At 38.9% G+C, this 12,556-nt stretch overlaps 2 protein-coding genes and 1 non-coding gene across 4 annotated transcripts; 2 read left to right on the forward strand and 1 right to left on the reverse strand.

Moving 5' to 3' along the window:
- The first annotated feature begins 1,046 nt into the window (after positions 1-1,046).
- On the forward strand, positions 1,047-7,047 carry LOC111795837 (callose synthase 12-like). The gene is made up of 2 exons (XM_023678440.1): positions 1,047-6,550; positions 6,632-7,047. Exon 1 carries the CDS (start codon positions 1,261-1,263, stop codon positions 6,547-6,549), a length of 5,289 nt encoding a protein of 1,762 aa, XP_023534208.1. The 5' UTR covers positions 1,047-1,260; the 3' UTR covers position 6,550; positions 6,632-7,047.
- Positions 4,190-4,270, forward strand: LOC111796280. The gene has a single exon (XR_002815325.1). It is a non-coding gene; the product is annotated as a small nucleolar RNA J33 (small nucleolar RNA).
- Positions 7,048-7,559: 512 nt separating the features above from the next.
- LOC111795838 (mannan endo-1,4-beta-mannosidase 2-like) lies at positions 7,560-11,744 on the reverse strand. 2 transcript variants are annotated; one of them, XM_023678443.1, is made up of 6 exons: positions 11,555-11,744; positions 10,608-11,484; positions 9,438-9,635; positions 9,104-9,226; positions 8,290-8,501; positions 7,765-8,170 (listed from the first exon to the last, which is right to left on the reverse strand). In XM_023678443.1, the coding sequence occupies exons 2-6, from the start codon at positions 10,962-10,964 to the stop codon at positions 7,765-7,767; spliced, it is 1,296 nt and encodes a 431-aa protein (XP_023534211.1). In that variant the 5' UTR covers positions 10,965-11,484; positions 11,555-11,744. The 2 variants fall into 2 exon arrangements, with proteins under 2 accessions (XP_023534209.1, XP_023534211.1); XM_023678441.1 differs by having other exon boundaries at positions 7,560-8,170; positions 10,608-11,743.
- Between the last annotated feature and the right edge of the window lie 812 nt (positions 11,745-12,556).

Below are 12,556 nucleotides of genomic sequence, written 5' to 3' on the forward strand. Positions count from 1 at the left end.
GATAGAACCGAGATTTAACTTCAGATACCCTAGTTTTTATTTTATTTTTTGAAAGTAATTATAAATTATAATATTTCCACGATGGATCGTGGTGGGTCCCACCATAATATTACTTAACCATTAAGGTGCATTTTGGGAAATGAAATTCAAACCAAGCGGGTCGTTTAGTCAACTTCCCATCACAGAAAAAAGGCTTCTTTCCCAACTCCCGACACACGTGGCCAACGCTGATTGGATATGTGGAATCTTTTTTTAAAAAGAAAATGTAAAATACATATTATTTTAATTCCTAGGCTTTGAATTCGCTCCATACACTTTTGAATTTTAAGATTCCCTAAACTTTACTTTTATTTTAAATCAAATAATTTCTACTAAATTCTGAATTACATATCTACCAAAACAAATTATATTCTTTAATTTATGCTAAATTAATAAAAATATTATTAATGGATGAAAATTATTAATATTTTTTAAAAAATATCCATCAATTTTCAAAAGTTTTATTAATATTTTTAAATTAAAAAGAGTAAACTTTTTTTTAATAAATAAAATTTTTATAGTTAATATCACATTTTAATATATTAATAAACTTTTTAAAGTAACGTTACAATATTTTATAGATAAATATGAATTGTACATTTTTTTAATAGAGGTAAATGAGGTTAATGCTAATTTTAAAATTATTTTTAAAACGCTATTAAAAGGTTGGAGAGTATTTTTATATAAATTTTTGTTAAATTTAAAAATATTACTCAAATGTTTTAAAAATTTAAAGATATTTTTGAGATAAAATTAGGGATATTTTTATTAATTAAGTCTCTACAAATAAATAAATTATTTAGACAAGATTAAAAGATATGGTCCATTACAAGGATTCACATTCGGTCAGTATATTTTAATTCAACTTTAATTAGTAAGTTTACAATTATGGATTAAAAAAAAAAAAGATTAAAACTTTAATTAACTGTTTTCTAAAATTTGGAACTAAAAATACTGATTTTAAGATATTTTGAATTTCACGGCATAGGAAAATCGCACGAAACGACTAGATGAGACGAACAAAACGGCAACGCGTAGAGCAGGAGTCTTCTCCTTCTTCGGCCTCCATTTCTGAATGCGAGAGGTTGTCTTGTCTTTGGATCTTCAACCTTTTATCTCTCTACTGTTAAAGATTTCTCTCTCTTCTCTTGGTCGGAAGCTGAAGCTGTTTAGAAGCATATTGTAGTTGTTTCTATTGAATCTAACCTTGATTTTGATGTCATGAGTACTCGCCAGCGCCCTCAGCCGCCGCCTGATGAAAATGAACCCTACAACATAATCCCCATCCACAATCTCCTTGCTGATCATCCTTCACTTCGTTTTCCGGAGGTACGCGCCGCCACTGCTGCCTTGCGGGCGGTTGGTAGCCTCCGGAAGCCGCCGTATGTTCAATGGCTTCCTCACTTGGATATCCTCGATTGGCTTGCGCTTTTCTTTGGGTTTCAGAAGGATAACGTTCGGAATCAACGGGAGCATCTTGTGCTTCATTTGGCCAATGCTCAGATGCGTTTAACCCCTCCTCCTGATAATATTGACACTCTTGACGCCGCCGTTTTACGGCGCTTTAGGAAGAAGCTGTTGAAGAATTACACCAATTGGTGCTCGTACCTGGGGAAGAAGTCCAACATTTGGATCTCGGATCGTCGTGAGGCGGATCAGCGCCGGGAATTGCTGTATGTTTCGTTGTACTTGCTCATTTGGGGTGAGTCTGCTAATTTACGCTTTGCTCCTGAATGTATTTGTTATATCTTCCATCACATGGCCATGGAAATGAATAAGATTTTGGAGGATTATATAGATGAAAATACTGGACAGCCGATATTGCCTACTTTTTCGGGCGAAAATGCTTTCCTAAATTATGTTGTTAAACCCATTTACGAGACCATAAAAGCTGAGGTTGAGAGTAGCAAAAATGGAACTGCCCCGCATCGAATTTGGAGGAACTATGACGATATTAACGAGTATTTTTGGAGTAAGAGGTGCTTTGAGAAACTCAAATGGCCCATTGATGTGGGTAGTAACTTTTTTGTGACTTCTAGCAGGGGTAGGCATGTGGGCAAGACTGGATTTGTAGAGCAAAGATCTTTCTGGAATTTGTTTCGAAGTTTCGATAGTCTATGGGTCATGTTAATTCTATTTCTTCAGGCCGCCATTATTGTTGCATGGGATGGTAGGCAGCCATGGTTTTCGTTGAGGGAGCGAGATGTCCAAATTAAGCTTTTGAGTGTGTTTTTCACTTGGAGTGGCTTGAGGTTTGTGAAGACATTGCTTGATGCAGCGATGCAGTATAGTTTGGTTTCAAGGGAAACTTTGGGACTTGGAGTGAGATTGGTAATGAAATCCATTGTTGCTGCAGCATGGACCATCTTGTTCGTAGTTTTTTACGTGAGGATTTGGACGCAGAGGAACCGAGATAGAATTTGGTCTGCTCAGGCTAACAAGGACGTTAGCAATTTTCTTATTGCAGGCGGTGTGTTTATTGTTCCAGAGGTTCTGGCGTTGGCTCTTTTTATCCTGCCATGGATTAGGAATTTCATGGAAGAGACCAACTGGAGGATCTTTTATATGTTATCGTGGTGGTTTCAGAGCAGGACTTTTGTTGGCCGTGGGTTGAGGGAAGGCCTGGTGGACAATATCAAGTACAGCTTGTTCTGGATTCTGGTGCTTGCTACAAAATTCAGCTTTAGTTATTTTCTGCAGATCAAACCCATGATTGCCCCTACAAAATCACTGTTGCAATTGAGGGACGTCACGTACGAGTGGCATCAGTTCTTTACGAGAAGTAACAGATTTGCTGTCATACTACTTTGGCTTCCTGTTGTCTTGATCTACCTCATGGATTTGCAGATTTGGTATTCAATCTACTCCTCTTTTGTTGGAGCAGCTGTTGGGTTGTTTGATCACTTGGGTGAGATACGGAATATCCCACAGTTGAGGCTAAGATTCCAGTTCTTTGCCAGTGCCATTCAATTTAATCTGATGCCTGAAGAGCAACTTCTAAATGCCAGAGGGACACTGAAGAGCAAGTTTAAAGATGCTATTCATCGGTTGAAGCTTAGATACGGTCTTGGCCATTCTTATAAGAAGCTTGAATCTAACCAGGTTGAGGCCACTAAGTTTGCTATAATATGGAATGAGATAATAACTATTTTCAGGGAAGAAGATATCATCTCTGACCATGAGGTTGAGCTATTGGAGTTGCCCCTGAATTCTTGGAATATTAAAGTTATTCGCTGGCCATGTTTCCTTCTTTGCAATGAGCTATTGCTCGCACTCAGTCAAGCCAAAGAATTGATAGATGCTCCTGACAAATGGCTCTGGCATAAGATTTGCAAGAATGAGTATAGACGTTGTGCTGTTATTGAAGCCTACGAATCCATCAGGCATTTGCTACTCCAGATTCTTAAGCATAATTCTGAAGAGAAATCAATTATGACAGTTTTATTCCAAGAGATTGATCATTCTATCGAACTTGAGAAGTTCACAAAAACATTCAATATGAATGCATTGCCAGAGCTCCATACCAAGTTGATCAAACTTGCTGAACTATTGAGCAAACCTAAGAAAGACACAAACCAAGTTGTAAACACACTACAGGCACTTTATGAAATTGCCACTCGAGACTTTTTCAAGGAGAAGCGAAGCGGTGATCAACTAATAGTTGATGGATTGGCTCTCCGTAACTCAACCTCAACCACTGGGCTTCTTTTTGAAAATGCTGTTAAGTTTCCTGATGCTAGTAATGAGAGCTTTTACCGCCAGGCTCGTCGTTTGCATACTATTCTTACCTCTCGGGACTCTATGCATAACATACCAATCAATCTTGAGGCAAGGCGCCGACTCGCTTTTTTTAGTAACTCCTTATTCATGAACATTCCTCATGCGCCTCAAGTTGAGAAAATGATGGCTTTCAGTGTCCTGACCCCCTACTACAGCGAGGAAGTATTATACAGCAAAGAACAGCTTCGTACTGAAAATGAAGATGGAATTTCAATTCTGTACTATCTGCAGACAATTTATGTTGATGAATGGAAAAATTTCCTGGAACGTATGAACCGAGAAGGAATGATGAAAGACGGTGAAATTTGGACAACTAAGCTAAGAGATCTTAGGCTTTGGGCGTCATTCAGGGGACAGACACTAACCCGAACTGTGAGAGGAATGATGTATTATTATCGAGCCCTCAAGATGCTGGCATATTTGGATTCTGCTTCAGAAGTGGACATTAGGGAAGGATCACAAGAGCATGGTTCTTTGAGACAAGAAGGTAGTATTGATGGTTTTGCCTCAGAAAGCTTACCTTCATCTAGGAACTTTAGTAGATCAGGCAGTTCAGTAAGTTTGCTTTTTAAAGGCCATGAGCATGGGACTGCTTTGATGAAGTATACTTACGTGGTTGCCTGTCAGATTTATGGGACCCAAAAGGCCAAAAAAGATCCTCATGCTGAGGAAATTTTATACTTGATGAAAAGCAACGAGGCCCTGCGAGTTGCCTATGTTGATGAGGTTTCTACTGGGAGAGGAGAGAAAGATTACTACTCTGTTCTGGTAAAATATGATCATCAGCTAGAGAGGGAAGTGGAGATTTACAGGATAAAGTTGCCTGGTCCCTTGAAGCTTGGAGAGGGTAAACCGGAGAACCAAAATCATGCTATTATCTTTACACGTGGTGATGCAGTGCAAACAATCGATATGAACCAAGACAACTATTTTGAGGAGGCACTCAAAATGAGAAATCTCTTGGAAGAATATAGGCACAATTATGGAATTAGGAAGCCCACTATCTTGGGAGTTAGAGAGCATATTTTTACCGGTTCTGTTTCATCACTTGCGTGGTTTATGTCAGCTCAGGAAACTAGTTTTGTCACATTGGGTCAACGAGTTCTAGCTAACCCATTAAAAATTCGTATGCATTATGGTCATCCAGATGTGTTTGATCGTTTTTGGTTCTTGACTAGAGGTGGAATCAGTAAAGCATCCAGAGTGATTAACATCAGTGAGGACATATTTGCAGGCTTTAATTGTACGCTGCGTGGAGGTAATGTTACGCACCACGAATACATCCAAGTAGGCAAGGGGAGGGATGTTGGATTTAATCAGGTGTCCATGTTTGAGGCCAAGGTTGCTAGTGGAAATGGTGAGCAAGTTCTCAGTAGAGATGTATACAGGTTGGGTCACAGGCTTGACTTCTTTCGTATGCTATCGTTCTTTTACACTACCGTCGGATTTTTTTTCAACACAATGATGGTAACTTTAACTGTGTATGCATTCTTATGGGGGCGACTTTATCTTGCTCTTAGTGGTATTGAAAATGCTATCGCAAGTGAATCTAATAATGGGGCACTTGCTACAATTTTGAACCAGCAGTTCATCATCCAACTTGGTCTTTTCACTGCACTCCCAATGATTGTAGAGAACTCGCTTGAACATGGTTTCCTTGAATCAATCTGGGACTTTTTGACCATGCAACTCCAGCTTTCATCCATATTCTACACGTTTTCAATGGGAACTCGTGCTCATTATTTTGGAAGAACCATTCTTCATGGTGGTGCGAAGTATCGGGCAACAGGCCGTGGTTTTGTTGTGCAGCACAAGAGTTTTGCAGAAAACTATAGGCTTTATGCTCGCAGCCATTTCATTAAAGCAATCGAACTTGGTTTGATTCTTATAGTTTATGCATCACATAGTGCAGTGTCTTCTGACACGTTTGTTTATATTGCCATGACCTTCACAAGTTGGTTCCTCGTGGGTTCGTGGTTGATGGCCCCGTTCGTATTTAATCCTTCTGGTTTTGATTGGTTGAAGACTGTATATGACTTCGATGACTTCATGAACTGGATATGGTACCGTGGCAGCATATTTGCAAAAGCTGAACAGAGTTGGGAAAGATGGTGGTATGAAGAACAGGATCATTTAAAGACAACTGGGTTTTGGGGCAAGGTGCTGGAGATAATCTTAGACCTCAGATTCTTCTTTTTCCAGTATGGTGTTGTATATCAGCTTGGAATTTCTGCTGGCAGTACGAGTATTGCTGTTTACCTGTTATCTTGGATATACGTGTTTGTGGCCTTGGCAACTTACGTGGTTGTAGCGTATGCTCGGGATAAATACGCTGCTAAAGAGCACATCTACTATCGGCTCGTCCAATTCCTCATTATTATACTTGCAGTTGTCATTATAGTCGCCTTGCTTGAATTTACAGCATTTAGATTCATAGATATCTTCACTAGTTTGTTGGCATTTCTTCCTACGGGATGGGGATTATTGTTGATTGCCCAAGTACTCCGGCCGTTCCTCCAGTCGACAATACTTTGGGAAGTTGTTATTTCCGTGGCACGATTCTACGATATATTGTTCGGAGTGATCGTCATGATTCCCGTAGCAGTGCTATCATGGTTACCAGGGTTTCAGTCAATGCAGACGAGAATCTTATTCAATGAAGCTTTCAGTAGAGGCCTTCGTATATTCCAGATTGTTACTGGGAAAAAATCCAAGGTCGACCAAGATTGAGGTAATTGCTTTATCTCCAATGTTTGTATATACCAATTTCCAATAGGCAGCATTGATATAGTTAAGTTCCCATTCATTTCAGGGTTAGAACGTCAGCAGATGTAGAAAAATCATAGAACTTGGTAGTCTGTCTTCATGCTTTGATCTGCCGAGGTTCTCTGCTCGATGAAATCGCTTTTCCTCGTCTGAGGCAGACGCGAAATCTCGCTTGTGATTATATTTGGTTCGTGTTACAGATCTATGTATGGATAAGCTTTTCGTAGGTAATTCTGGGGAAGTTTTATGTATTATACCCTCCCACAGCATGGTTACATCCACGCAGAAAGTATATGTTGTAATAGATTTGTTTGATCTGATGATTGCTTGAGGTATTGACATTTTTTCTTTTGGAAATGCAGTGATTTGTTGATGTAAAAATGAACATAATGCTTGTAGCTTTCCATAGCCATTTCCCAGTACTTCCAATTATTGAGATTATACATACATTTTTGCGGTCAATCCTGATATCTGCTGTCATTGTAGACTACTATAGCATGGCCTGCATGTAAATATCAGTTGTGTTCGAGAATCATGATGCACTCATCCATCGATCACATCATGACACTTTTCAATTTGGGGTTTTTAATTTGGGGATGGGCTCTATCTTGACTACTTTCTCTTAGTGAAGTTGTAATACTCTCCCTCACTTAATCTGACTTTCTCAAGGGCACAATCGTACTACCGATTGTGACACCACTCTCCCTCACTTAGACTTTCTCAAGGGCACAATCGTACCGCCGATTGTGACACCGAACAAGTTACATAATTGTTATTCAGATCCTTACCATTGCACTGATTTATAGCTTACAAGTTACAACATCTTAGTTCTCAAACTCGTTCCTCTCATGTATTGATGAAGTCGATGGTGGGCACAGGCACGACTCAAGCTCTCGAGACTCCGATGAGGCTTGCTAAGCAGCAAGACCCTCATATTATGACCTAATAATTCAATTTGCAGCTTTGGAGAGGAGTTGAAAGGCAAATAGGTATGACTTATATTTTTGCTCAAAAAAGCATTACAGGTACCAGTTCATGTATAGTCTGGTTTGAAATTCAATACTGTAGGTTAAGCTAACTAATCTATTTTGAATATGTATCAACAGCAAGAAGCAAAGTGTAGAGGGACAAAATATGGCAGCAACAAATTGAATTCTCTCAAATCAGATAAGACTCACATCACCATCTCCCACCACACACATATTTCAATTCTCTTAGGTGTAGGGTGTCTCCCCCAACTCTTGCCAACCTGCATGATTGCTCTATAATAAGCCTATGTATCGATCGTCTTTCCCACGGGACAATCCCAAAATCATCGTTACTCTCGTCCATTCCTTCGACTAGGAACTGCCATGCTAAGGAGCCAGCTCCCGACCGGTTCCTCTTAGCAGCTTTGTAAATCACGTCGTAAACAGTTTTGTAAAATCTATCTCGCTGCTCTGGCGTGAAGCCCTTGTTCAGGTTTGACAGTCCAAATTCAGTAAACATGACTGGCTTCTTAAGTACTTTGTCACCATCATCAATATGAGAGATCATCCACTTGGAGACAAATCTCATTTCGTCTTCGAAATCTTGATCATGGAACCTAATTGACACAGAATGTTAATTTCGTGATCAAAATAAGCATAGATATGACTAGAATCATTGAGATATTAGGAATTGGATGTTCTGTAACCAAGTTTGCTGTTGCGGTTCAATGCTCACCAATGGTCAGGGTAGATATGAACAGAGGCAAAATCGACGTATGAGACCGCAGAGTTGCGGATGAAATCAGATCCAAGTCTCGACGCCCACTCTTCAGGGTTCACAGTAGACCTCTTGAGGCTATTTGGACCATAAAATCCTTCCAACCCGACCGTTAGTAGATGCTTCTTGTCGATTGATTTAATGTAAGCTGACATTTCTTCAATCCAATCCTACAATTTCATTCCTCACCATAAGTATATGCATGGAAATCTCCCCTTAAAGCAGAGTGAGAAAAAAGAACATGATTTTCATATATTCCACAAGTGCAAAATTGAGCTATCAATCAATAGATTCAAACTGAAGTACAGTAGGGTCAATGAGGTTCAGGTTTCAATTGGTTTGCCTAATTCTTTCCATTCTACCAACGAATAATCTATCATAAGTCAGCTAATCCAGATCGACTAATTGTTCTTGTATAGAACCTACTCTGATAGAAATTTCTCGATTTCGAAGATCGGATTTCATATTCGAATGAACCCCACAATTGTAAGAAAGCAGGTTCTTAAGCTATAGGTAAGAAGGAAGGTCCGAGAATAGAGTCAAAGGTTCCGGAGTGGTACTAATTTTCGCTTTCATTTCCTCTCTTGTAAAGGAATATATGATTCTGATTCTTTCATTCAGTAAAGGTTCTAGTTCAAGTTCAGGAGAGGAGGACGATGATTAAGCTTTTCCATGCCTAGTCCTAGTTTCGGTTAAAGACCATCTTACAACTTACAAATCTCATTTGGTTTAACATCCAGAAATCAGTAAGAATCAAAACCTTACAACTTACTTGAAGAGTATCGCCCGAAGCATCGGTCATGCAACGTGGCTCGTTCATCAATTCCCATCCAAAGATGGTGGGATCATCTCTATATTGAATTCCAGTGATAGAGTTCTTTCTTGTCAGGATAGTCTGCAAAACATAGAGCACATTAGAACCAGATACAGGTTCATAAAACCGATGCCTTGTTCGGAAATATGTTGGACGACACACTATGCTAAAACGACGACCTAGCCATAAGGTCAATAAACTCAGAATCCATTGCATATCTTCAGGATGAATACCCAAAACATCAATGTTATGAAAAACATGGGACGAACTCATTGTTAAATATGGAATGTACCTTAATATAGTTCTTAAAGTAAATGCGTATCGATGGATCATAGAAGAAGGAATCATTGGAAGAGCTTAAACCAAGACCCTCTTGCCATGCCCACTTCACATACTGTGTCTTTCCACCATAGGCCTGCAAGTTGTCGACTAAGCTAAGAAGAAGCCTAATCCCATGTTGTCTTGCTTCTGCAATGACATGATCCAAAGCCTGCCACCAAGAGAACCTGTTAAAACTTGAGCTGATAACAATACAACTTCACGACACATTCAAGCAAATCAAAGATATCATCAAACCAATACAAATCTGTCAAGACAAAACATATAGACATAGACATATATTTTCCACGGATAGAGTTTGGATAATGCGTCGTTTCCCTTGTTTCTTAAATAGAGAGACAAATAGAGAGATTGTAACAGCTCAAGTCCACCGCTAACAGATACTGTCCTCTTTGGGCTTCCCTCACGGTTTTTAAAACGTGTTTGCTAGGGAGAGGTTCCACACCCTTATAAAGAATGCTTTGTTCCTCCTCTCCAACCGAAGTGAGATCTCACAATCCATCCCCAGTGTCCTTGTTGGCACACCACCTCATGTCCACCCCCTTCGAGGCTCAACCTCCTCACTAGCACATTGTCCAGTGTCTGGCTCTGATACCATTTGTAACAGCCCAAGCCCACCACTAGCAGATATTGTCCTCTTTAGGCTTTCCCTTTCGAGCTTCCTCTCATGGTTTTTAAAACGCGTCTACTAGAGAGAGGTTTCCACACCCTTATAACGAATGCTTCGTACTTCTCTCCAACCGATATAGGATCTCACAATCCACCCCCTTCGAGGCCTAGTGTTCTCAATTTATGAGCTAAAAACTATGGTTCTTCCTTGAATTCTAGACCTCAGTTTATGAACTAAAAACTATAGTCTCAAGTAAACATGAAACCAGCTTGATCTTTCACAGAAATACAAGTTGTAATGCTTTTCAATCAGCTTATTCCATGTTGTTTTATGACAACCGAAACATTTCTGTCGGTGGTAGCACCGAGCTTCCATTCTAAAACAGACATTCAAGAATACAGAACCAATCAAAGCATAGGAGAGACCAAGAATCAAACAAGAGTTCAAGAACAGAGACAGCAGGAATCTCTCAGATGTATATCAGAAAATGCAGCTCAACATGAAAATCAATACCTTAAAGACACGTTCATTAAACCTGCCGGGAGAAACCTGAAGGGCATTATAACCGCCGTCGTTGAAAGCCCAAGTCCGGCAAACTGTAAGCCCCATCTTCCTCGCCGCCTGCAGCATCGCTCTAACTCTGGGCTTCCTATATTCCTCAACGGCATGGTCCATAAACCAGTAAGAATTCCATCCATTGATATAAAATGGCTTCCCATTCAATATGAACTGCGTTCCACTTCTCTCCACAAAGTCCATTTTAAGGGGCTTAGTATCCTCAATCCTCCAGTTCCCAAACGACATGTAAATGAAAGCCAAACAAGATGCAAATCCAAGAATCGGGTAAAACAGCCCATTCCCAGCCATCATTTCCTTTAACGAACACCAAAATCAAAGAATCCAGATGATTATTCAAATCAAAATCAAAGAATCGCTCATACCCAGATGCGATTTCAGAACAAAAAACCTCAAGGAACGAGAATGTCGGCGAAATCAGCCGATCTTATTGCAAACCCAGATCCCTATTTCCTCCACAAGTTAATAACAATCCCACTTCAAGCTAAATACCATCTCGGATATTGGAAATTTATAAAGAGAGAAAGAACAAAGAGGATATGACAAAAGAAATCACACCAATCAAGGAAAATCAATGAGAGATTAAGCAAAAGAAGCAAAAAGAGGTTGAGATTGAATGAGTATGGTAGAATGTTGGTATCCTTTCGATGGTTTAATTAGATCTACAAACCCTCTCGTTTTTTCTTTTTTTCAAGCTTTTCCTTCACGACCTCAAAAAGCAACCGTCTGGTTCAACCCACGTAAATGGTCAGCCGTTCCCAAATTTCAACAAAACCAGCAGATTAAAATATTCCCGTTTCCTTTTCACCGTTCCCTGATTTGAACATGAAAAAGACAAGTTAAAAAAAAAAAACCCAACAAATTCTGAAATCTGAATCACTCACATGTAAGAGTTCTTCCTTGTCTCCCACCTTGATTTCGAAATTTCTTTAAGTTATTGCATTTGCAATAACTTAAAAAAGGAAAAAAAAAAACCCAATTAAAATAGACAGCAATTACAACATTTGCAAATTGAAGACCAGAAGAAGATCTAAGGAGCAATTAAACATGGAAGGCTAAAAGAATCCAGCTTCATTTAGTAAATTACTAAGCATTGTTAATTATGGTTAAAGTAATGAAAGAAGAGCCTTAAAATGCTGATTAATTGAGAGGTTCTTGATTAAGAAATGGGGGAATGAATTTGGAGTATTAGAGTGGATTTTACTTGATTAATCCGACAAACATGATGAACTCGTAATTTTAAAACAGCGTTTCTGTTGTGAAAGAGGAACCGAAAACAAAGCAATTATTATTATTTGGAAGAAAGACGTCCACAGGCCCATATCAAAAGGGAAACCCCAAATTAATTAATTAATTATTCTTCAATTATTGTTTTAGAACTAAACAATTTAAAAGTTCTTTTTATTAATTAATTTATTCTTCCGTTTTAGTTGGGTTGAATCTTTTTAGTCGGATTAACCCGCTCAACTCGAAAAGTTACATCCCAACCCTACTTTTAAGATTAGATGTTTGTAGCTGATGTTAGTGATACGTTGTGACTTCTGACGGTTTAATATTTGAGTATTTTAGTTATTAATGTATCCCAACTCAACCTGACAATAGAAAAACGAGTTGGGTTGGATTGTAAACTCTATTCAAGTTGCTCGGTCAAGAACTTTTTAGGAGTGATTAATTTGGGGTAACGCCACCGACATCCGCTGTAAGTACCAACTTTATTCTAAATTAATTTGGTAAAAGGGTTTTCAAATGCTTAACCAAACAATAATTAGATTTGGTCAGTGATGTTATATTTAATAATATGTGTATTTCTGGCTAAATTATCATAATCCCTGCTTCCAAAATTTGGTCAGAGATTTAATCATAAACTATTTGGTGGACCTAATCTT

This window comes from Cucurbita pepo, chromosome LG05 (assembly GCF_002806865.2).
Source record: "Cucurbita pepo subsp. pepo cultivar mu-cu-16 chromosome LG05, ASM280686v2, whole genome shotgun sequence".
Taxonomy (NCBI): Eukaryota; Viridiplantae; Streptophyta; class Magnoliopsida; order Cucurbitales; family Cucurbitaceae; genus Cucurbita; species Cucurbita pepo.

Excerpts from the sequence above, each read along its gene's own strand:
- LOC111795837 (XM_023678440.1), top strand. The coding sequence starts at position 1,261 with ATGAGTACTCGCCAGCGCCCTCAGCCGCCGCCTGATGAAAATGAACCC.
- LOC111795838 (XM_023678441.1), bottom strand. The coding sequence starts at position 10,964 with ATGATGGCTGGGAATGGGCTGTTTTACCCGATTCTTGGATTTGCATCT. Across the intron at positions 9,227-9,437 it reads ACTTTAAGAACTATATTAAG|ACTATCCTGACAAGAAAGAA; the intron begins GTACATTCCATA and ends TATGTTTTGCAG. Across the intron at positions 8,171-8,289 it reads CATATCTACCCTGACCATTG|GTTCCATGATCAAGATTTCG; the intron begins GTGAGCATTGAA and ends TGTGTCAATTAG.